This window comes from Lepisosteus platostomus, chromosome 25 (genome assembly GCF_059453375.1).
Source record: "Lepisosteus platostomus isolate fLepPlt1 chromosome 25, fLepPlt1.hap1, whole genome shotgun sequence".
NCBI classification, from domain to species: domain Eukaryota; kingdom Metazoa; phylum Chordata; class Actinopteri; order Semionotiformes; family Lepisosteidae; genus Lepisosteus; species Lepisosteus platostomus.
In genome coordinates, this window is record NC_142635.1 from 9,266,849 (window position 1) to 9,293,354 (window position 26,506).

A 26,506-nucleotide genomic window follows, 5' to 3' on the forward strand; every position below is an offset into this window, starting at 1 on the left:
CCTTATCTCCAGAGCAGAAGAGGCTGGCTTGTTAGCTAAATTCATTACTGAATTTACAGAATGGTGTACACTTACAGTTTTATGATTTTATGATTTAATGGGGACTTGTGTAATAATGAACTCTAAATTGTAACATTGAAGCACACACCACACATGGGTTGGTGCCACTAGAATGGATCACATGGTTTCTCCTCTGGTTTTGAAACTCAGTGACACCTGTGTAAAGAATGAGTGCTGATGGAGTCTGTGTTCTTTTCTGTTTTTTTTTTAATGGAGATGAACCCGCCGGCCTTTCTTTTCCCCTGCTTCTTTTGATTGTAAACCTGTGAAAGGCCTCCTGGGAGGCTGAGGTCTGCTAGTTACTGCTTGTTGCTCTCCTTAATATAAACTGTGAAGTCATTCCCTGAAAGGCTTGTTTTGCCAGCGGATGATGTCACCGTTAGCCAATCAGCACATCCTGCTGCGATTGACAACAGAGGCTCTGGGAGACTTGGCTATTTGCACTGGGACACCGTAGTGATAACGTAATACTGTTTTTACTATTAATATTATTGCAATTTCATCTAAAAGAACTGTATTTTTAATTTGATCAATGATCTTTGCCTCCCTGATATCATTCAAAAAAGTTCTGCATAAAAAACTATAAAAAAATACAGAATCCTAAATATATCATAATTAACGTTAGCATTCTAAATTCACAAGATAGATAAAGAAATCATGGACATGTTTGTTGTTTTGCATGACCTGGATAGATTGATTGGCCAGTCATTGCAAATTCAAGGAGCAGGCTGTCAGAGGTTGTCCTGTAATACGCCCATCCTGCGTACAGTGTTGTGTATCACCACCTAAAGCGTATGTGTAGGTCTTACATTCATACAAGTTAACTTGAAGAAAAGGAAAAAAACTGGAAGCTGTTCAGATTTGTGCGTTCAACAGGCTGTTTAAATATGCAAGCAAAAGTGTCCTTCGGTGTACTCACGCCTCTGTGCTCTAAACGGATTTTACAGGTGCTTTGAATGAGCTTTGCCTGCTACCTAACATCCCCCGATTCATGAGATTTTATGAAAGCCACCGTTTTGAAAGCAGTTTAATACTGGGCATATAAACTACTGATGTGGGCAGCACTAGCTTCCTAGAGTGTGTATGTTCACCTTGTGTTCAGGTTGCTCCGGTTTCCTCCCAGAGATATACTGGTGGGGTAATTAGCTTTTGGGAAATCTGGCCCTGGCGTGTGTGTGTGTGTGTGTGTGTGTGTGTGTGTGTGTGTGTGTGTGTGTGTGTGTCCTGTGATGGAGTGAGCGTCCAGGATGTACCCTGCCTTGCACCCATTGCTTGCCAGGATAGGCTCCACTCCCCGACCCCCTCCGAAGTGGATAAAGAGGTCTGAAAATGAATGCCCACAAACTGATATCACATGTCCATGCACAAAAAAGGAAAAAAAAGATCTGACCGTCCAAATAAAAACAAGGTACATTTTCCATTTGAACTCGCATTAATATCTAATAATGCCATATTGTAAATGTGTGATCAATTCTTGAATTAAGATTGCTCAGAGAAAAATAGCAAACTGTAATACCTTATTTTTTAGGGAGGTTTTTTGTTTTTACCTCACATTCCACTATGTCAAAACATAATGATAGACACTAAAAACCAAACATGCAGAATGTTTTCAAAACATTTTTTGTGCGGTGTTATAAACCAATATATTGTTTTCTGAACTCAGATTATATTGATTTATTCCTTCCTACATGTTTTAAACGTTTTAATCCGCTTTGCAGTGTACTAATGTGGATATTTTTAAGCAGCATAAGAGATATTTCTTTCTCGAATGAGAGTCATATTATGTGAGGATTCCAGCCAAATAAAGTCAAACAGCCCGTTTGATCTTAAGACTGAATGATTTCTCTGTTCAGCAGGAAGATGGGCTGAAGATTTGTTGACACAGTTTGATGTTGATTTTTGGTTATTTCTCGGTGGAGAGAACAGGCAATGTGAATGCACTTGTACCAGTGGGAGGAAATCCATAAAGACGAGCGCCTTTTCTGCCAAGCAGAAACTGTAACCTTTGCCTTTTGCGAAATGTGCATGCATGGGCGCGGGGAGGGGTACAGTACTGTACATATCGATCACTAAAACAGAAACGCATGACTCCTCATTCCAGAGCTCATCCCAGTGAGGGTTAGCGCACAATCAATGAGGACTCAGGGCTCACAGCTTGCCCTTCCATTGATGGGATGGATCCCTGTGGCTATATATTCTGACCAGAGCGAGTGGATACTAAAAATATACAAGCTCAAAACACTGAAGCCCCAGAGCGGGATCAAAATTTACAGGAATCTTAAGCTTCCATTCCACCTGTACAATGTCAGTTGAAGTATAAGGTGAGAAGTGAAACACCAATCAAATTTGATACTCATGTATTAAATTTGTTGCAAATTTGCAGCATCGATATTCTTAATACAAAATTGTCTACATATTTTGATTCTGTACATCAACATTTTGCCTTGAAAGATGAGATGACACTACAAGCTCTAGCATTTATGGAATGGGATGTGGTTAACATTCATTATTGAGACAGTTGATAGAGTTGGAAGCCTGTCTACAGACATACTGTATTTGTAAATATTTGAAGTACTGTAAACTTCACATATTACAAGCCAGAGGTCCACCCCATTTATTTTTTTCTTTCAATGTTTTGTTTTCTTGACAGGATTGTGCAGCTGTCACCCCACAGCCCTAGTAAGCGTGCCAGGTTTTGAGAGGAAAGAAGTGAACTTTTGGCATAATCAGGTCACAGGTCCTTAATTTGTTCAGCAGTAACCCGAGGGGCTTTACCTGTTGATCTCTCTGTCAGACATTTTCAAAATCAACAATAACCGACGTCGGAGCACTTCCGACGTTTTCATTTAGTTTCATTTCGGAAAAAAAAAACGATTTGGCTGAAAAACCCCCGTTTCTTTATTCTTCACTTGCTTGGAACCCATCTTTGAAATCTGATCCATCAAAGCAGAAAATTACTTAGCAAAAGACATTGATAATCTGCCCCTAGGGAAGTGTTTTGTACAAGTTCTATCTATTGCATTTTTTAAACAAATACTGTATATCCAAGTGGAGAATCAATTTATTGTATACAGAATACAATAAATATTCAGAAAACTGAGGTGATACTCTCTCCCTAGAACCTATTTTTTACCTTTAATGTATGCTTATAAGTATTTTATTATCTTAACTTTAACTGGAGTAACGGAAGTGTGAACGGCAATGAAAAACATTTAACTGTATCAGGTTTGCTGATTATTGCTCAACCAGCAGCGTAGATTTGCAGGTTGTGATGATTAAGGACAATAAATGACAAATGAAAGTTGGACTGATGATTGTCTTGGCCCTGACAAAAAACATGTTTAGCTGATAGGATGTATCATAAAAGAAATGCATTAAAATAGATTATGTTCCAGTCAGATTTTACTTTGGAAAACTGAAATTAATGCAGGGCAGAAACAGAAGTCCTTAAAAAAATGTGATGTATTTCTGTGTTCTCATTAATAACGCCGCAACTGAAGGCGGTAGGTGAGTCTGCTATTATGATGCCTGTAATCTGCTTCATCTTTGTGTCACTATTTTCAGGCTTTTACCATAGAACCATGGTAAACTTAATAGCAAAGCACTGTGGTTAGTGCATTCATAATTTTGGAAAGGACATCTTACCAATGTTACTAAGAATCAAAATTCAAAGCTACGCCTGGAAATAGGAATTCCCAAGAGCTTTGATTAGTTTAAACTCTTATCTGCGTTTTAAAAAAAGTATTCCTAAAAAGTATTTGCTTGCTGTTTAGTACTCTCATATTTATATTTTTTCTCCCTCTTTGTAAAATGTTGCACATTCTACTCTTGGTGCCCTATTTTAAAGATGCGACAGAGAAAGACAGAACTCTGCTGTTGGGATTTTACCTTTATAAAGTAGCCAGGTCAGGGAAGACTAACCCTTTCAGCACTCCTTCCACTGGAGGCCATGACAATAAGGCTCTGACTCTCAGAAATATGCACATTTGAGTTGAACTTGGTCATTAGTTAATTATTGGGTAATTGGCAAAGCACTGAGAAAGGTTCCCGAACAGGATGTTGCATGGGTGTCATGCAGTACGTTTGGTGTTTAAAACGTAGCGTATCAGAGTGTATCATGTTTCTTTGCAGGTGCCCACGGAGTCCGGGAGGAGCCCCAGTTCGTGACGGCGCGTGCTGGAGACAGCGTTATCCTGGGATGTGATGTGATCCACCCTCTGAACGGCCAGCAGCCCCCCTATGTGGTGGAATGGTTCAAGTTTGGAGTGCCTATCCCCTTCTTCATCAACTTTCGATTCTACCCTCCTCATGTGGACCCCGAGTATGCTGGTAAGCTGCAGTCGTGCATCTCCTCTGAAGAGGACCAGACAGCATAATCCCATTGAAATCAGACTAGGGTATTTAGCCCTTATGTGTTTATTCTGAATCCATTTTTCAGATTTGAAAGTACAAGCTCTTCAAAACAAGTCTACAAGGGGATGTGCTGCTAGGTTGTCCTTTTCAGGGACAGGACAGTGTCACTGCTATCAGCTAAGCCTCACCAGTGCTCTGTGTTACTAGAATCATTAGAAACTAGTAGAACAAACTGATTTTGCATGGATTGTGTGGTAAGATAAGTGTTAATACCACTAAATTAATTGAGCTTTTTTTTCTAATATAAATCAGTTACAAGGGGATGCACTTTATGGTTTCCTCTTGCCAAGTTGTGGTCTGTGGTGTGGTGTTTACTGGTGTTCATTTATTTTTATTCTGTCAGCCTATTTTTATCGACACTCATGAGCTCTGCCAGGTAGGCAGAAAGTATGTGATTTATTGGACCGTCCTGTTAAAGCCTAAGCTGAGATAGCATTTTTTATTATTCGCCTTGTCTGCTTTTTGTGACCTCTCCCTTGTCCACCTCAGATCGTTCCAAATTGGAAGTTGCTAGAGAATTTTTAATTATCCATCTTAAGTTTAGGACACTTTGGGGGAAAGCTTTAAAGGAATTGTGAATAGATGAGATCAAGAACTGGATTGCCTAGAAACCCGAGAAGACGTTGAACATAGAGACATCTATTAAAGTTTTGAACACATGATAAGGTGGATGGAACAGTATCTTTAAACAACACATAAACAACTTTATTGATCAGTTTTATCTAGTCTTTTTCAATGTAGCTTTTCTGCATTACATTTATGGACAAATTCAGAGAAAGTTAAACCTAGAAACGTTAGACAGAGAAAGTTATGAGGGGATCCTACTCAAGTATTCCAAATCCTCAAAGGCACTGAAAGGGTTTTGGGTACTTGTAGCAAGCTGTCCAGTCATGTTCATGAGGCTGATACCATGACTTCTTTCAAGAAATGGCTTGGTTAGATCCTCAGAGCATTTATTGGCCAACACCCAGATGAGTTTGTTGAGCCGAACAACCCTCCTGTCGTTGTTACCCTTCTTATGATGCTCTACTACACATCTGTCAGCTGCACTTCCTTCATTCTTAAAACAGCAAAGGAATCTTTGCAAAGACTAAAGGAGGGGAGTTCATATGATTCTTCTATTTGATACCACCTCCAGGAAAAAAAAAAGACCTGCCCGACAGCATATCCATTCAGTGCTTAATTATCAAACATCTGCTAGCTCATTTCAGTCATTGGAAAATCTGGATCACTTATGACTTTGGTGCATGCACACCTATAGCAACGTAGCTTAGTGCCATCAAGGGCACTTTTGTAAGCTGGCAATCTGCGGAGTTCGAAATACCTCTAAGGTTTGTGAGTCTCCGAGATGAAAAGCTGAACTGTATCAAGGTGTGTCAAATAATGCTTTTTTTGCTCAGAGACAATTTTTATGTTGGCAATTAAAACTTTTCTTTTTCATCCGCAGAATGTGTTCTGCGGAGTTAAATGTCAGAACAAAAAGAGGTTCTGCTTGTTTTTTTTCATAATTTCCAATTGTAGCAGCATATAGACTGATCCTCAAATAGTTTTGATCAGACGAGCTCCATTAAAACAATTTCCATTATATTACCTTTTCAATAAAGTTCTCAAAATCCGTTAGCAGTTGTATATAAAGATTTAATTTGAGAGGATTAAAGCTACAGGGAAGTCATGTGGATTTGAACGCACACAGTTGGTGCTGAGTAGAGTAAAGAATGAATGACACAAATGGTATTAACTGCACACTAAAATGGTTGGCAGTGATGTGCATTCGTTAATGTATCAACATTTCTCGAAAACGCGGTTAAAAAGGAATTCATTTATACCTGTGAAATCGATAAAAATAGCAACTGCAGGTCACTGCCTTTTTACATAAGAATAGATAATGACCGTGGAAATAAGAGGGCTAATGAAAAGATTATGGTCGTTTACATAATCTGTTGTCTGTAGACAATCTGCAGACTAATGAAAGCAAGCCAAGTGGCCAGAACATTGGGTTGCAGAATTAGCAGAAAAATGGGAAAGCAGCAGACATGTTCATTACAGAGATTAAAATTTATATTGGCGATAAGATGCGGAGGCACAAAGGGCACGATTTAAAACCGTGTCCATTTAATAAAAGCAAAGAAAAGATGATAGTTTATTAGACGTTGCTACAGGCATGGTATGCATTTTTAATCGGCTGATCATTTCAGGGAATGTAAATGAGTTGTCTGGAGTTAAAGCATTTGCTTACAGACCCAAGTGCAGCTCAATGTTTAATCCAGGTTTCCTCTCACTCGTTTACTTCTCCTCAGTTCTGATCCCTAATGAAAAGCTTGAATAATTGATTGCAGAGGAAGTAGCAGAAATGAAGAATTCAAATCAGGGCTTTATAATGCATGAATATAAAGGTAATCATTGCTGATGTTTACCAACAAGGCCATGTTGCTGATTCACCATTGATTTCATAAATAAAACCTTTTACTTTTTCTTCAGAGAGGATTTCCTCTTATTTGAATAAATGTCTGCCTGCCTGGCTGGGGACTTGATTGAGAGATCTTTTGGGTTTCTGTCTGGAGATGAGAGGGCAAGAGATGATGGACACGGAGACTGAATCATCTTTTGACCTCCTTAGCTGATGATTGCTGCAGGACTGGGTCGATCCCTTTCGCATGTTACAGACATATGTCCTCTATCTCTATCTGTCTCCTAGTGATAGGCTTGCTTTACTGATCGATTCGTTGTTTTCCTCACAGGTCCCAAGTGTGCCATTACACAATTTCTCCTAATGACTTCCAATTTTAAATTAATGAATCGACGATCACTCAGTGTCGTCTCATTGCGAGCAGTATAGGCAATACACAAATGAAAAATAATGGGGCATTCTTGGATCATTTGAACTTCCAGAAGTTATGTTTCAGCTGGACTTCCTGTATCCTTAAATTGGTATACTGTATATCTCATTTACTCTCCATTCAAGTGCAGTGTGTATGTGGTGTACATAAAGAAATTAGCAATCATCTTGGGAATGAATTTGCCCATCAATTGATAACCTTGACAGTGATGCAGTTACAATCTTAAAAACAAGCCAACCTTCTCAAATACTTTGCCTGTCTTTCTGCAGCCCCATACTGTATGTGTCTGTGTGTCTGGAAATTGTGTGATAATTCTCCTAGATGTCCCAGGAACCTCTAAAAATTGTTAACCTCTTGTACTGTATCTAAAACACAGCTTTCTTTTAGTGGTGGCTATAGCACACAATTGCACTTTTATACACCAGCGTGAAGCCAAGTGCCCACGAACAAGCAGAGGCTTTGTAATTCGGGAACGCTTGCCTTTGTTTTGACATCTTGCGTGGGCACTGTAATGAGTGCAAAGAGTTCATCTGGTAGCATGTGCACAGTTGCATTAAAATGCCAATGGTTCCTTTCCAGTGCAGGACTTAACCTCCTTGTGTTCTCAGTCTTCTAAAGGGGTTGTTTTGTAAGGAAGCCATTCATTCAGAGCCAAAAAGAAATGAATCCTTTGCGTAGTGGGTAGTGAAGTTAAGGTTAATCTGTTGGGGAGTCTAATGATGTTAGTAGGGAGAATGGATAAAACTCTTTTTACCCATCAAGACAAGTGGCCATATTCATTCATATACATTCGAGATTAACATTTGTTTAAGAAAACAGTCAGAAATATACAGTACATGATCTCAGGAAACTAATTTAAAAGTTGCCCAAAGAATTACATTTTTTCTCCCGTTATGTTGCTTGCGTTTTGTCCCAGAAATTAGTAAAAATTGATGCAACATAAACGTTCTATGAGTGAGGCCAAATTTGATCTTCATCTGGGGTTTCTAGTAAAGTAATTGAAATTACCGAGAAGACAAATTACTTACTGGCATTAGGTAATACCTTTGAAATACAACATATTATATTTTAGATTATGTATTTTAAACATTTCAAAACAGAAACTTATCTGTATAATATATTGCGTAGCTGCTTATTGACCTTAAATAGGTCTCCAGAAATGAGCCTTTTCTACAAAGTCACATAATCCATTGCAAAGTCATCACAAATGTTAAGATGCAAATTGACGAGGACTCAAAAACATTTGATCTCACATAGTATTTTGATTATTACATGATTTTTTATTGAATGATCCAACAATTGCCCATGAAGGAGAGACAGTAAGATTATGGCACAATTTATTTTCTATATATCTCTAATTTATTCAGATTGATCGGCCTCAGCTTGACAGAAGGAACCAGCTCAATTCAGTTTAACCTTGTTAATGTGCAGGCTGACGTTTTATTCATGTATTACTCCACAATCTAATTCTAATAGGTCATAGATGGAAAAGCACAATGAAAGAGTACATCCCGCCGTCTTTCAGGGCTGATTAAATAGTTCTCGTGAGTCTCTTCAGAGGGAATCTGGAGTAGGAGGTACAGTACCTTGGTGAGGTGCGCCAATCTGAAACTGAGCTCTGCTCAATGACTGAACCATTCCTGAAACGCACCCTCATTCTCCTTACTCATGTATCTCCAGTTAGTTCAGTGGAGATTATTTTTCTCTGCCATTCTCTATGTTAGACTGCATTCACAGCTTCATGCATTTAATTGTAGTTCCTGGAAGGAGACAACGGGTTTTGTATTTTACTCTGTGTTAACGTTTTGACTGACCCAGCCTATAATACTGCAAACCTAAACCCGTAAACAAAACCAAAAAATCAAAGCATATACAGTATCTTTTGTGTAAATGAGATTTGAGCAGTATTGTTTGTCTCTTACATTATCACGGTGATTTTTTTCAGCAAAATGAAAATGTACTGCATTCAGAGCTGACGGGAGCAAGCACATTTTTTTACCGCTTCCTAATTTTAACCGTGCTCCCCTAGGCTCCTAGGTTTTCTGTGCTATGTAGGGTGATTCTCATTCAAGACAGGCTCGCCTGCAGCTGTGACGCTGCAGCACTGTAATTTAAAATATTTAACCAGGTTTTTCTCATCAGGATATAACATCTAAATTACAGAAGCTCTCCAGAGAAGGGATTACATTTGCCATCTAACAGCGGCCAAGTCTGTGTCTATCAGTTTTTATAGTAGGAGCCCCTTTGTGGTGGTGAGGTGGAATTAACTTTCACGGATACTGCAGAACCTTCACAGAATAGGGCTGGATTATTTCTGTTGCTGTAGCTAAATAAAGAAACATTTATATCTGAGTAGCCACCGCTTGTAATGAAATAAGCATGTCGCATGAAGAGATACTGCAGTATTCTTGTTCTGCTATTATATAGTACTTTAAAAAGAACATGAATACAGTACATAACATGCATAATGTTAAACTTCAGCATGTTCCTTTGTCAATGTGAAACAACAGTATGTGTTTCATGCAAAAGCAAAGTTCTGAAAAACATAGCATTTGCTCCCTCTGTCCTGTAGTGCTCTAGAATAAGCAAATGGCCCATACTGTACTGTATGCAGTACCCTGCTGCACCTTCAGCAAGAATGATTGGAAAGTTGATTAAAAACAGGATGACATTTTAACTCAATCTGGAAAAGTTCCAAGAACAATTAATCTAAAACCCAGTTTGCAAGACACACTCCATGCTTTGGAAATAAATTAAAAATGAGATTGTATCTCACTTGTCTTCAGACAGTGTCACAAAGACCACCTGGTGTTAATTCACAACTGTGCTACAAGGTGTTAGTGGAAGATTTGGCGGCTAGGTCAGAATGCTTTTTTGATGGAGAAGATTTAAGATGAAATTAAACTGGAGGTCTCATTGATACAGGGTGTCTTTTACGCTGTTCAAAAATGTCTGCAAAAATGTGCTGTTGTGAACAGCTTCTACACTGTTTTACTTTAATACATTTTGTGGTTTTAAACACTGGCTATGGTTTTCCTGTTTTTTATCCATTTGCCTTAATGTGACCTTAGAATTATTGTTTTTTATTTCTCCTGGCTCCCCTTTGTCAGGGAACTGGAAAGTTTGGACCAGACCAGAGATTATTTTCTGTTCTTGTTGCTGATAGTATTCTCTGTAAAGAAATTAAAATAAGGTAAACCTACATTGCTTAGTTTTTGAACAAATTATTTTTTAATACCTGGTGAATGGGTTACCCATACTGTAACAACACAATAAATCTCCACTGAGAAAAAAAGCTCAAATCTGAACTGCAGAAACATTTGTTTGGGTTTAAGACTGATGAGGGATGTTTTGTCCTTTCCTGGCAATGTGTATTCCTGGTTGTCTTTTTTTTAGTTTTGCCTTAGCTTGTTCTCCTATTCTAAATGTTCTGCATACACATGACTTAGCTGAGCCTTCTAGGGATTCTCCAAGATTCACCAGGTGTCTATCGCTTGATATATACTTAAAAATTAATTGACTCTTGGTGGATACAAATAACCAAATTATGCCTGCTTACAAAGTGTGCCTAATTTGGATAAGCTTTTGATAGAAGTTCATGAACAGTAATACTGTTCTTTTTATATTGGTGCCCAGAGCTAAGCACAGAAAAGAGTCTCTGCTAGGAGCTCGTACTCTTTCCATGCTTATTAAACAAACTTTGAACTAAAGCGTGGCTTGCACTCTTATTTTCCTTTTTAAGTATATCATTTGTCTCTCTTAAGCCTTTTGCTACAGAGAAGCTATGCTATTGAAATGTTATGCTTTTAAATTAAATTGTGGAATGTGGAAGGCATGAGCAAAATAATGTCCGCTTTTTATTTAAAGCTCCGCTGAAATAAATATAGAATAAGTAAGTATGAGATGAATGACCAGCTGATACCAAAACAATATCAAGGCCTACGGGGAGAGAATCAATTCATTCTGGTGGGAGAGATGGATGTCATCAGATATTTTTTTTTAGATATCCAAATCAGAGGTAATAAAGGTATTTCTTTACTACACACGAAAAGGGCTGTGTAAGTTTGGAACAAGCTGCTCAGACATGTTATTGAAACAGTTAACCTGCCTACCTTTATGAAATGTCTGAATGAGATCTCTGTTTCAATCATGAAGTGAAAAATACACAGGCTGGGCGAGTCAAATAGCCTCCTCTTGTTCTTACATTCTTAAATGAAACAAAATCATGTTTACACATAAAATGGGAACAATACTAAGAGAAACTTTTTCGTTGCTCGATTTTTAACACAAGACTAAAAAAGCCCCATCACTTGATTTTCAAGAAAACACTCAGTGAAATAGCTCCCATCACTCGATTTTCAACACAACACTCTGTGAAAAAGCCCCCGTCGCTCGATTTCTCAGCACAAGACTCATTGAAAACTTTTGCACAACTTTGTACAGAATTTATAATGGAAAGGTAAGCAATAAAGAGAACTGCAACTCAAGGATTTTCTAGCAGAGCCGAGATCACAAAAATAAACCTTTTTTGATTGCCTTTTGAAAGTGTACTGCACTATCTACACTGTATGAGCCAAGATTGGAAAAAAAAGTGGAAAATGATTTTATGTTCTGTATACTGTAATTGGAATGCCAACAGCTGTCCTTCTTTTGCATTTTCTAAACAACAATTCAAGACCATCAGAGAGGAGTGAATGCTACTTTGAAATTAAATGAATGTCAGAGTTTGCTCAGTGTTATGAATTTGTTAAATATGTGCATGTGGAGTTACAGGCTTTACTTCATTTTGAACTGCAGATTGCTTTCTGTGTCACTTTATAGATTATACATCTAGCAAACAAGCACATTTTCCCTGTTTTGACAGTGTGCAGTGGGAGGTGCCGTGGCCAGCACCAGTAAAAAGTCAATGCCCTGGGTGAGGGCACGGAAGCATTGGTGTGAGGTTAGCAGGGACCAAAAATAACACAAAAGGGGGTGAAAAAATAGAAGGGCCGAACGAAAGTGTACCGTTGTGCCTCGTGACCTTCAGCCTGCGCTGGACCCAATTTAACAGGGTCCAACCTGGGGAAAAAAAAAACACTAGCCCAGAAGTGACCAGACTGGGCTGACCCTGTTTAGCGGGGTCCAGTCTGGTAGTCTGGTAGGCCAAAAATAAAAATTAAACTTGTGGAAAAGGAACAGCCTGCCCTGGTGGTACTGCACAGCAGGTCAGGCGAACAAAGAAAAAGAAAACCTTATGTGGGTGCAATCCCCTTCCGGGCTGTCCCTGCTCATCCTTTCAGGGGGTGTCCAGTGTGCCTTTATAGGACCTGCCCAGCTGGGGCTCATCTTCTAGAAGCAGGGACAGCTGGGACTACAAAGGCGAGGCTCTGCCCTTCTACCAGGGCTCCGCCTCCACACTGGGCACGCCCCCGCGTCATGCCACACTGTCCACAGTAGTGCTTCTCTTTAAAGATGAAAGAGCAAAGGCACGAAAAGAAATTGGGGGGGAGGAGGGTTTGAGAAGAACAACTTCTTAACAGCAAAAACACAAGTCGGTCCACTGTAGATCACAAAAGCGGACTTTTTTGGCGAGGATGATGGAAAACAGCTTAAAGAAGAAGCCAGAGTGTTGCCTGTTTCAGCTGTCTTTTTTCTTGAAAGGCCTTTATTTTCTGATATTTTAGTCTACCATGAACAGCTGCCAAAAGTGCAGCAGGGAGTTTGTATTGCCTTTATATTGCCAGAGCTTGTAAAACCAAATGTCACTCTTGATATTCTGTGCCACTGGAACTCTTGGTGTTGTTTACTGTGTTTACAGCATTCTTCCTTATCTCTGAGCTTTCCTTTTGCTGTCTCAGTGTAACAGCAAAGCCATAATATCCCTTTCTTCCACACTGATTAGCATTACCTCTTTCCCCTTCATTGCTACTTCTGGCATTAGACAACCACAGCTTTGAGTTTCTGTTGAAGAATTTGTCCCCAAACAGATTCTTAATTATTTTATGTTACTTCATTAAGATCAATTAAGTAGTTAATGTCCTTGAAAGAATTAATTCCTGCAATGAAGCGTTTTTAAGAGCCAAAACTGCAGACACCTGGTTCACACAGCAAAGGAAGTAACATGGATGGTCAGGCTATTTCTGTATATAGATCATTGTCTAGATCTAGATCAGCTGCATGGCCCCGTCTTGATGTAAAAATGTCCAATAAGAACATAAGATGGTCTGAAAAGGAGATGAGGTGATTTGGCTCTGGTCTTTGTGGTAGGCAGTACAGCTGTTCCTAATTATTTGTCTAGAATGACAGTCTTGTCACCCTTGGTGTGTATGGGGGCTCCATTAGCAGTTAGCACTGTAATCGCTAGAATTTGCTTCAATGGGCGTTTTCTTTCTGCCCCCCTCTCGCAGGTCGGGTCAGTCTGCACGGCAAGGCCTCTCTGCGGATCGAGCAGGTGCGGTCGGAGGACCAGGGCTGGTACGAGTGTAAAGTCCTGATGCTGGAGCAGCAATACGACACCTTTCACAATGGCAGCTGGGTGCACCTCACGGTGAATGGTGAGTAAGGAACAAGTCTTGTCCAGGGTCACCATTGCCGTGCGTCCACCATGTCGGAGCCTGGGCTTGTAGTACCTCGCAGAGCTGGACTTGAAGATGTAGCGCCTTCCAGAGTTACTTAACATTTATCAAATGATCAAATGATGTTGTCAAAAATCATACAGTATAACAGCGAGATCTGTGGTTTGGTTAACATGCCTTGTTTAAAGAGCTCTACAAACGTTTATAATAGCCTTGTTATTACAGAATCATATTTGCCATATATAATCATATTTGAAACAGAATCATATTTGCCATAATGAATTGTATGAAGTCAATTGAATGAATGAATGAATATTACTGTATGTTCCATACCTGTTGCAAATTGGTCTTCCTCCTTGTTTTATGTGATTATGTTTAATCTCAATAAAATCAGTTCAACTTTAAAAGCCACTACCCCCAAGAGATTTGTTTTAAAATCTATGAGTATCTGAATTCTTCACCTTGGTATTAAGTGTAATTATTACAAAGGCAATTGCTTAATACCATTGATACCAGTCTATTTAGATGGTAACTTTTATGCTTATTCCAGCATGAGTGTATTAATTGCTACTCTGCTTTAGCTTTGCATAACTATTTTGTAATTACTGCTACAGTATGCTGAAGAAATTGTCAAATAGAATATTCAATTAAAGGTTACATTGGCAAAGATTGACATGAAAAGCAACTAACCGCATAAAGTGGCACACAAGTTCTTGACAAACAAGTTCATTATAGAAACCAAAATAAAACAAATAAGTAAGAATGGCCTTGATGCAAGTTATTGCTTTCCAAACTGTTACATTTATAGCCCTCTTTGACACAGATACAGTACATTTTGAGTAATACTTTGAGGAAAACTAAATCATTTGTTTAGTTTTACTTTCACTCCATTGTTGAAAAATCCCCATGGTTAGTTCCATGATTGGCTATCATGTTCCATAATTAGTATCATGTAAGTACTATATAATATATATATACAGTATATACTTTGAGTGGCCATTCATAATTAATTACTGCATTATAGTGTTCATGTACTTGAGTAGATAATCATCATTAGTTATTAGTAGTTATTTCAGAATACAGAAAGCTCTTTTCATGGGTTCAAGACAGGTGCTTGCTCAGTGCTTTCATTTTTATATGAGGAAAGATTTTTTGTGCCTTAATATACTTGCTGTCTGTTAGGACATGTAGTGACAGCAAAGCTTAGATAGGTCTTGAGTTTAGCTGTTATTTCTTATGCCAAGGGAGCTGTCAGGTCAAAGCCAGGCCAGTAGATGGCTTGGGATGGGCTGGTTTGTTAAATACACTTCAGCAGGGGGGCTGATGGGGAGGGAATTGGGGGATTTTAAGGGCAGATGTCTTCGTACATACAGTGACGTCATGTCAATCAGAGAGGGCCTTGCAGAATAAGAGGAATGGGAAAAAGTGGAGGAGGAAGTTACATAAGCATTAAGTACTGTACACTGTGTCTGTCATGGAGGTGTTTGGCCCTTTTTTTTATATCTTGGTGTGAGTGTCGAAGGTTTCATGAACTCTGAGGAGGCGTAGACTGCAACCCCTTGAAAGATTTACCGTCTCAGAGGGCACTGTACAATACAAGAGAAAAATATCTATAATCCAGTATTCAACACTCAAAACTCAAAACAATTTTTGTTGGGGACCGGATGTGTTCTGAGATGGGCACAATTTCCCTGGCTTTCCTCCAGCACTGAGTGACTGGCCCAAGAAGAAAGCTCTTTATTTAATTTCTCAATGATAACGCTCTACATTCAAGTTCATTATTTACTTTATTTTACTTTATTTGGCTTTGAATGGTCCATATAAAGCTATTGATGTAACATTAAATATTTATATATTCCTATCAGAGTCTCCATGCCATTAACTCTGAGTGTCATGTTCTTAGAATTGTGTGAAAGACTCCAAAATGACAGATACATTTTTACATTTAAAAGCATCTAAATTTGCCTTTCAAAGTGCACATTTCCCAAGTCAAATTAGAATTAAAATAAACTGTTGACAATTGTATATACAGGCAGAAGTATCCAGTTAGAACTAATATGTTGACCATAATATATATATATTATAATATCTAACCTTCACTGTGCTACTAAATTTTGATGAGATGTCATGTAAGAAATAAGAGTAGAGCATTATACCCATCCAACTAATTTGGCTGCTAACAGCTAATTGATCTTAGAATCTCATCCAGACATTTCTTACATGAAGTGACGGCTTAGTAATTTATTCCAGACTCACACAACTTTTGAGTGAAGACGCTCCTCCTTTTGTCAGTTTTAAAAGCAGATTCCTGTAATTTCCACTTAGACTCTAGTTTGTGTTTCACTTGGTTGATTCTGAAAGAGTCCATTGGGTTGATTAATTTATTGGGAAACTTCAAAGTCCGAGAAGTCTTTGCTGCGGTTAACTGCTTACTTTTATTGGCTGACTTTTTGAAAGTTATTAGAGAGTAACTACTGTATCTTCACAATATAAAATCTCCGGGAAGGAATAAGTGGAATATACCTACTGTATTCAAGACTGATGGCAAAACACATTAAAGCAAGGCAATTGATTGATAATATTGACTGTTGTAAAGGTGTTTCTAAAAAGCTCATTATGGCCTTTTAAAGTATCCCATTGTTTGCAAAGAAAAAGAAACAAAAGTACATTTATATTGTGTGTATTTTTTGTTGTCTTACAGTTGTGATGTATAAAAACCTGAGCTCCTAATTCTCCCTGGTCTGTTATTGTTGGTCATTTTCTGGAGCCTTTTTGACTGCCAGTATCAATTAGGAATGGACAATGATGCACTTACACGGTTACCAACATCATTATTTACTCATCATTTTACCTAATTAAGGTAGTGTTCCTGCAGTATTCCCAGTATTCCCAGACTTCACACGTTTTCAATGTGGCACGGCAGGTGTGAAGAAAATGTCAAGTGGGTTAGTGTTAAAATGCAGTCAGTGCCCTTCATAAAGTCAACAGGATGTGTATGAGAGTGAAGCAGTTGTTTTTGGTACTGGAAGGAATACATTAGCCCCACCTTATTAACCATAGTATTATTCAGCACTGAAGTTTTGACCAAATTTTTAGTGCCTGCGACAATTCAGGTGTTGGTTCCTAAAGTATTGCAATTTTCACATCACACATTGGCAATGTCATACTGTATTTTACCACACACATCTTGTGCAAATTAGCTTCAGTCTGGGCCCTGAGAGCCCATACCCTGAGGCATGCGAGTGCTCACTGGTACATTCTCTTTTCTTATCAATCAGCAGTCTCCACTTTTCTACTGCAGTCTCCAGTTCTAAGAGAGTTTTTGCTTTTGCCCTGATGGCGTATGTGTGATGCCCCGCAACGTAGATGTTGTACTTGTGATAACAGAAAGAAATTGAAACATCCGCTGCCACTATTGACCTCAGGCTGATCCAGACCCCAAAGCTTCCCAGCCTGAACTGGAATTGACAGCTGTATGCCAAACTTAATTTTCATGTCTTTAATGTTTTTTTTCCCCTATTCCCAAATGGAGAGTTGCCAAGGCAACCCGCAGTACTCATGGAGTGCCTCACCTTCTAGAGCTTTTCTTTTTTTTCTTCTTTCAGAGCTATTAGTTGCAAAGAAAATTATAACGATGGAGTCATATTCTTCAGGCAAGATTGATGTTCATTGGCAGGATTAATTGGCTGCATGTCCACGGTATTTTTGTGAAATACAGATATAGTATTCATTCACAGGTTAAATACAGATGCACCGTCCCATTTTTGGTACTTCGTAGTTCTTCAAACCAAAGTTCTGATTTTTGGGTTTAGAAAAGACCACCAAGGAGTGGCAGTGCATTACAGTATTTACCTCAGCTAAGGGTTCAAAAAGAAGAGAAAAAAATAGCACATCCCCAGTTAAGGTTTGTAAAAGGATTTATACATGACTCCTGGTCATCACTAATCCATTTAGGATTAAAAAGCAGCTGAGGCAGAGAGAAGAAATACTTCAAATGAATTATACATATTGCTATTCGGTGCATAACAAAACATTTTTCAAAACAGAAAGTGATGTTCATTTCATCTCAAGGTGACTTACACAGTACGGTGTGGGTAGTGAATTTTAATATCGTTGTATTCATAGGCAGAACATATGATTAATTCTGTAGTAATTACCAAATTCTATACATTTCAGAAAAGGAAGAGCAGTTCATCCAACAAAGTCAGAGGTTCCTCTGTAAATACATGCATTCTTTATTACAGCTCAGTCAAGAGGAATAACATGACCCAAGAATGAAATGTACTGAAAGATGAGTGATTAGTAATGCTAGGATTTAGCTTAACTCTCTTGACAAACGGGCAACCTTCTGGCAAATGGATGAGGAAACAGGGACCTACAGTACATGCAGTGTGCGCAGTTAACCAAGGTGGAGCAAAGGTGGACGTATGGTGGAGGAGGGAGAGATGCTTCTATATGGTATTCAGTTTTTTATATCTAGGAAGCAAGATCTGGAATGATAATAATAATAATTGCTTACACTTATATAGCACAGATAATGAACTGGATTTGTTTGAATTGATGCAGACCAGAGTGAATTTTCATGAAGAATTCTCTCTCATGTTCTGTAATTTCCTGTTCTGAAATGCCCTACAGAGAAATCAAAATGATCTAAATGTTTTGTTCGTTCTGAGGAATTTTGATACTCTCTATTTATATTTTATCGGTGCGCACGCTGGGTTTTTCAGGATGTTAAACCTCACACGAAATTGTGGTGGCCAGTAGACACTAAAATTGAATCAAACAAAGAAGTCCTAAATAATGCATCTTAGCAGTTTTTCACTATAGTGAAACAGTCAGACTGAAAGGAACCTTTTCATTTTCCTGTGCTGATTCCCCATTAATATAACATGAAATTTGTACGTTTCCTCATTCCACGTCCTTTGTTGATTTTATAGTTTTTATTACCAGTTGATACACTGTCCGTTAGGGATAGACTGGCCTGTATCATGATATGTATGGTGATTGTTCTTCAGATTTCTTATCTCTTTGTCTCTGTCCTAGCCTTGTTCATCAAGACACCTGCTTCATCAGTCTTGCCTCGGTTAGACACCTAATTTGTATAATTAAATTTTAATAAACTGATCTTTTTGCTTTTATGAAAGCATTAGTCAGGATTCCGTATAATCTCCTAAAGAAGATTATGCCCTAAGCTTCAAAAATTAAACTCCATGGCAATTAAGATAGCATTGCCATCTCAAGGCAGGAACTGAAACAAAACACAAGAATGTATACATTTGTTTAGCCAGTTATGGACTAATTACTTTTTGTCACAGAGCATTTGAAATTAGATGCGAAAGATTTACAGTTTCATTGTACCTGTATGTATGTGAGTCTATATTCCCCTTGTCAATGTTCCTGAGATTAAAGTTATGTCCGCTTCTCAGTACCATGCCTAGGTCTAAAACTGTAACAGCTTTATCACTTGACATATATCCACATATGTCATTCTCCCCTGAGTGAAATTGCAGCTAATTGTAGCCATCCCACTTGGATGATATTAAAATCAGTTGAACAGAACATAGTGAACACCATACATTCATGGTCATCATACACCTTCCACAAGACACCCTTAATAAAACATGGGCTTATGTAAGATCTGATCTCAGCTTGCTGTTGAGTTCCTTGCATGTTATCTTTGTGTGATAACAGCAGGGATCTGTATAATTCCTACTAATGACAAAAGCAGTCAGTGCAGATTTCATTTAAATTTATTTTCTATGGATCTGTACAGACAATTTGCTTTTGTTTTCATTGTAGGTTCAAGTAGGCATAGTCTTAAAGATAGCTGAAAGTCTTACAATGTCATTCCACTGTGTAGCTTCAGCTTTAATTGTATGTCAACCTAGTAAGTCACAGTGAGGTGGCTTATTCCATCTTGTGCTTGCTTTCATTCAGATCAAGTATCAAAAAAGAAATCCGCTGAGGTTAACTTAAGTAAAAGGATTTTACCATGACTCTGTGTCATCAATAATCCCCCCAGGATTAAGCACTGTCCTGACAAAGAGATGAAATTTACATCTCGCATGGTGGACTTGGATTTGTTTTACTATTGAATGGGTTTCCTTGCTCCAATTGGTTTCAGAAACCTTCATCTGTGTTTACACTCCATGTGGATGAAAGTCTGAGAAAAGTTAGTCTTTTCCCATTTGTTTCTGCCCTATCTTAGCACATCACATCATTGTCAGGTCAGTTAGGCGCTAATTAGATAGCAGACTGCTTTATATTTAATTAAGAGACAGAGCTACAGAACCATGGCATGTGAGAAAGTGTGTTCTTGCCTCTTCAGGGGGAGAAAATGATGATGAATATCGAGCAGGCACTCAAGTTCACTTACGACTGGATAATGAGGATTTTATTTTAGTTTTTCAAGACAGTGTGCGATTCAGCAGCTTGATTTACGACTCATTCCTGTAATACAGTACGGACTGTACATGTCTGTAACACCCCATGTGGTCGCTTCCATTTGGTGTCAGGCTTCCATAAAAGTTAGTACTGGATAACTGTTCATTCCTTAATTTCAACTGTTTATTCCAAAGTCAATGGACAATTCTCATTCACAGAGATGACCCGGACTCCCATTTATACAGTAAAGTGGGGCATTTTACCACAGCAGTTTGAATATAGTAGCTGCCTTTAACTTAATAAAGTTTTCTGCCAATTTTAGTGGAACTGAATGGCGATGTTGATTATTACTATCTTTTTAATATTACTATTGTTTTAGTATGTAGTTATTAAAGGTAAAGTCCATATTTAAGCCTGAAACCCTGAAACGAGTTCAACCTGATTTTCACGGCATAAAGCAGGCTGAGACATTGGTGGTACCAATCGTATAACTTGTTGAGCTCGAGCAATTGGCTTAAGGGTTCAGTTATAACCTTTGTAGTGGGAACTGAAACCTGCAACTTTCTAGTTATGAATTGAGAGCCCTAACCACTACTCTGCATTTTGTTTACTTAAAAAAAAGACTTATCACATTCTCCAGAGCTGAATGTAGGTGAGTTCATTCTGTTCATTATGTTGGTAGAAAAGAATCTGAGGAGAATTTAAACAAGATCAATTGTTTATTTAGCCTCCATTATTTCAGCATCCTTGAACAGAGAATGACAATGAGCGTAAGCTGTATTCTTATTAGCTTTTCATGGTTTTCATGACAGCTGCAAAGTAATCAAGCAATCTTGGAAACTTGGAAAGCAGTTCGGCAAAGATATACTGTACTACAGTATGTAAAGCGAGTCAATTTGTATCAAAGCTGAGTGGAAAAGTTTTTTTTAAATAAGAAAAGCTCTTTTCATCATTACATACAGTACTGTATGTGTCCGTATACTGCACCATCCGCTGAAAAGTCAATTTCCTTTGCTGAAGCTGCCAATTCCTGAATGTGAACTTAAAATAATTAGCACGGTTTTATTCTTTTTATATCAGTATGGCTGTTTCATGTTTACCCCTTTTGCCACTGGCATTCTGATTTCCAGTTTTTTTTTTCTTCAGCATTTAGTCGTTGATTTTTCGCTCTGTAATGAAGTTGGGTTTATTATAAAATGTCCTCAGGGCAGCCCGAATCTCCCAGCTGTTCATTTCCTGCGAGCGTGAGCTAGGGACAGTCGTTTTCTGATGCTGTGACTTCTGCTTCGCCACAAGACTCTCCCTCTGGTACCTGTTCCTGCACAACCGCTAAAGCCACACTGCTCATCCCTTCATCCTCTCTGTGCTTCGTGTTCCACGCTGCACAGCTTTTGGAAAGGAGGAACAACCATTTCTGAATTGTGGCTACTTGATAGTGAGAGTTATTATTCAATATTAGTTTATGTTCACGTTTGAAATGTGTTTTTTAATGTTATTTTTTTACTGCCGTAGATTTAAAATTAGTAGTGGATTATGTTTAGTCTTAGTATTCAAGCAGTGTGTTTGGCAAGCTAAATCCCTCAGCTTCTCTCTGCGCAAGGTTTCATTGGTTACCGATAAGGAGATTATTTGAGGCACACAGGCACGAAGTTGTCAGAATCTTTTCTTTAACACATGCTGTTTTCATATGGCCGATGCCTTCTCTTTACACTGCTAGCTGGGATTGCAAAATCCTGTTAAACATCCAAGTGCCTTTCTGCATTCTTTTCTCCATCAGGTGGGCCTCTAATTCATTCTGAAGATGAAGCCTCTGTAACTCTCTGATTTTGCTGTTTGGTTCTGTTAAATACTTAGAATGTTTTTGGCAACACATGCCGCGCCCTGTGATAATAGTAAATTGATTAAAATGTTGTTACTCTAACAAGAACCTCAGCGTACTCAGTGAACACGTGCTGTCTAAATAACTATTTAGCAGCCGTGTTCTGATGAAAGCTGAAGTGCTGAGCCTGGTTGCTCTTCCAGTGACAGAAATGCTGTCTCTTCTATGGTTGTATATTCCACATTTCTTTGAGCTACGTTTTATTGATAAAAAAATGCTTGTGTTTAGTAGTCCTAAACACAAACCAAAGATATGGTTGAAAGCACAACACATCATCATGGCACTCTACTAGTTGGCTGGGATTGCTTGCATTTAGGACTTGTGTTTTTTTTTCCAAATTAGCGATATGCCTGTAGAAATGATAGCAGGAAAATGATGTAAAATGGACAAAGCTAAGGATTACATGTATAAGCAGATCAAGTCTGCTAAGGTGATTATATATGTGTATTACAAAAAAGTATTAAAAAGCAAAATCTGGAGAGACTAGACGTACAGTAGCAGTTGCTTTTATGGCAAAAGGACCCATGATCCTGCTGTTTTCCATAGACAATTATCTTAAGGTCACCTTCCAGATCACAATCGGTGCAAGTTAAATTGTTGCTTTCATTTTCATTAATTAGTAGGCCGATAAAAATCGCGAGCCCTGAGCTGCAGTTTGTTCTTGCTTGCAGTGTGCTTCCTTTGTTGTCGAAACTGCACTCTCCCACCCACCGGTGTGACTGTCAGCTTTTCATTGATACTTTTGCCAATGAAACAATTTGCACAAGAAAAAGAAAAAGACGGCAGACGTCCTCATCGTACAGAGATCTGAGAGCTCCTCCGAGCATTTGTTTATAACGCACGCTTAAAGCCATTTACCTGGCAACTTAAAGGATGTTTACAAAAAGTAATGCTTTCCTACCTTTGACTAGTACAATAACGAACCCACAGAGGTCAAGGTGCGATGTAAGTATTTCCACTTGCATTTGTAACTTTAAAGGTTGATGTGAGACTGCAGTAATATCAGAAGGGACTGCTTCTCCAAATGTGAAATCCCTTCAGGGGTGAAAACTTGCAGTGTTTTCATCTTTGAATTGAATGTTGGTCTTTTTTTAGCTCAGGTTGCGACGGGGGCAAGAAGGCGGTCTATTTTTAGAATGCCGAGACGCCCTCGAGACGTACTGCACACCTATCATGGACTGATCTGCCTGCAGCAGGTCTGAAATCTCTGCCGAAGCCTAGTCGTGTGTTAAAAACTCTGAGAACAGGCAGCCAGGCCTGTGCCACATTGATGTAACCCAATAAAACCACTGAGAGCGGTTGCATCTCCTGGAATTGAGTTATCTTGTCAGAGATGAGAGCTATGGATTCGGGGGGAGGTAATTGCATCAGCTACTTTATAAGCTGGAGAAACTAGAATCTGTGGGAGGTTGTAAAAAAAAATGGTAATAATACCATGTCTCTGTAATATTGTTTGCTGTCAGCAAAACACTGATTAGTCAACGCCTGCAATTTGTTTTTGTTTTTTTTTTAGTCACCTTTGATTGCATTTTCATCTTCTAAGATATGTGTTGCATCTATCTCATCATTTTCCTGGCACTGAGCAGAAATGAGAGATGTGTGAATGTGTGAAACACTCTGTCAGCGAGGGTTCTAAAAAGACAAAAGAAATTCATCTCTGGCTTCATTTGTCTTTTACTTGATTATGATTTGTGTATTTTTTGGCAAGTAATCTGTCCAGTGACCAGTACATTTTTATGTATCGATTTTTAAGACATGGGACTGTTTGCTATCGGCTGGACCTGTTTGTTTCTACACAGATATATTAATGTTTTCCTGTTTTTTTTTCTTTAGGGTTTGAACCAAGATGCTTTATATTGATAGGTGATTTTTATTTTTAAATGAGAAAATAACAGATCCCCTATTGCTATCTGTCACGGAGGTGGGGTTTTCAGCTTTTTTTGCTTTCTTTATCTTTATTGGTTCTGTCATTGTATCCATCTCCTGCTTCTGGCTTTAGCATCTTGTAACTTTAAGTTCAATCATTGTGCCTTATGGCAAATGCTTTTCATTTTGCAGACGTTGTTCACTCATAGGAGGAAGGGTGATTACAAGTTGCTTTGATCTCTCTCTCTTATATACTGGCAGATGTACAGTAAATCAGCAAGGTGATGTACACCATAAGTATCTTTTTGGGGCAGAAAGCCATTGTAAAAAAGAAAAAGAGCTCACGTATGTCTTTTTCATTTATTTTTCTGAGGTAGGAGATACAAGGATTTTAATACAAGTTTTAAGAGTTCATGTTTATTTACATTTTCCAGTAGGATTTAATTGATGTAACTAAGTTGTTCAAGTCGACAAATATTATCGTCTTGCTTTCAACTGCATGTATTCAGAGAAACAAAAAGTTTGTGAAGGATGGTCTCTGACCACTACATTTATGTTTAGCTGTATAGTAGCAAACAAGTAAAATATAGGAGTTAATATGATTGTTGAAGGCAATGCTTAAAACTGATTTTACACTAAAAAAGTAATCATAACAGAAATATTGTAACATTAGGCTCCATACCACCATGCCCCAACATTGGATAAGCAGTTATTGAAAGTGATATGATGTGATATTGTAAAATATGAAGACATAATGGGTAACTGTATTAATAGAGACCACGAGAGTACTACATTTCTAAAAAATTTAGACTAAATTTAATACTGACAACCAAATTTAAGTGCTTTGTTGGAAATGAGAGCCATATGATAATCAAGTTGATATGAATGGGGCAGAACATCTATACACTTTAGGATATTATATACTGGGATTAAAGCTCCTGTCAATTTCCTTTGTTTGGTTTTCAGACAAGATTTATCTTCTTTCACCTTACTGCGGCCTATAACGTACAACATTCCCCTGACACCAGGGATCATTCTTGATGCTCTTCCTTGACATCTTTCTAAAGCTATAGATTTTTTTTTGCTGGTGTCCCTAACTGAACACTTTTGTAATCAAGGTCTTACCGATATGTTATAAAACTTGCTGTTATTGCTGCTTCCCCACATGGGGACAGAGAAGAATCTTCAGAAATACCCAGATCTCTATCAGTAGGTGTTTCCTACCAATGACTGCCAATCCATGATTTTCTACAAGATTTTTATAATACTGTTCTACTGTTGATGTGTTTGCCACTTACCCCACTTGTGTGTCATTGACATATTCAACTAGCTTGCAAACCTTAGCAGAATCTAAATATTTGAAGTAGATGAAAAAGACCAATGGACCTGGTACAGATGTCCTATCACTGCTTACTACTCCTATCTACTCAGATGGAAGTTATGCCCCCAGTTTAACCAATTTACATTCCATGCATTATCTTGGATTCCTATGACTTCTTTTTGAGATTCAATCTTTTATGGGGGACCACAACTTTATCTTAATGCTTTGTATTATTCTAGCTCTTGTTACAATATTTTTTCTGTCTTAGCAATTCTAATATCTTTATTCTGTTGTTCATATAGTACTGCATGTTCTTTCTCAATAATTGAATCTTACGCCTTTTTACATAGCCTGTAGCTGCCTCTTCCTTTTGATTTATTTTTTTAATTTCTCTATTAAACTGTTAGAGTTGGATGTATTTTTATTGGGGTTTTAACGTACAGCCATCCTTTTTCTGTTGATTCTGAACCCTTCTGTGCACATCTGCCTCACTGCTTTGTAGTCTGTTTTTATAAAATTATATACCGTACATACTGAAGTTTTAAAAAATACAAGGTTATAAATCAAAAGCTACCATGTAACGTTCAACATTTTCTATTGGTTCTATAACATCTATTCACTTGATTCTTGTATATCCTGATTGTTTGAAAAGATTAGGTCAATAAAACCTGGGTATTATTGGTTTTATAAACCAATAAAATTATTGGTTTTATAAACCAATAAAATTATTGGTTTTATAAACCAATAAAATTATTGGTTTTATCTGGGCAGTAAAATAATCCTCACTTTTGTGAACTTTACAAGCTATTGTAGGTTAATAAGCAATCACCAACCAGACCTGATAGTTGATAGATAGATAGTTAATCTAACTCTAAAAACATCCATCACAATTCCCCAATTTATATGTGGAAAATTGAAATCTCCTATTGATATCATGTCACTTTTGCTTCACTCCTTTATGTTCTCATCATAAAGTAAGCTTTTTGTGCTCAATATCCATGTCAGCACTGGGTGGCCTATATTATATACCCATTATGTATTTTCTATATTCCAGTATATCCCACAGAGAAACATTCTGTACGGTCTTAATTCACTTCTCTTGTTTCAGTGCATTTCACAAACCGTGCCACCGACATTTTTGATTACACTGTAGCTACTACTTAGACTGGTACTTTTTAGAACAATCCAA

The 26,506-nt window shown here is 38.0% G+C and overlaps 1 protein-coding gene and 1 long non-coding RNA gene across 8 annotated transcripts in view; one reads left to right on the forward strand and one right to left on the reverse strand.

Moving 5' to 3' along the window:
- The window catches only part of LOC148641048 (uncharacterized), a 637,701-nt gene that overhangs the window by 255,000 nt on the left and 356,195 nt on the right, over positions 1–26,506 (reverse strand). The gene's annotated exons all lie outside the window — the stretch shown is intronic.
- Positions 1–26,506, forward strand: part of igsf9bb (immunoglobulin superfamily, member 9Bb) — a 160,663-nt gene that overhangs the window by 41,259 nt on the left and 92,898 nt on the right. For all 6 annotated transcript variants that reach the window (XM_088620172.1, XM_088620174.1, XM_088620173.1 and 3 more), the window contains exons 2-3: positions 4,192–4,389; positions 13,700–13,846. In XM_088620172.1, coding sequence (XP_088476298.1) covers positions 4,192–4,389; positions 13,700–13,846 — 345 coding nt within the window. The remainder of the gene's footprint in view (positions 1–4,191; positions 4,390–13,699; positions 13,847–26,506) is intronic.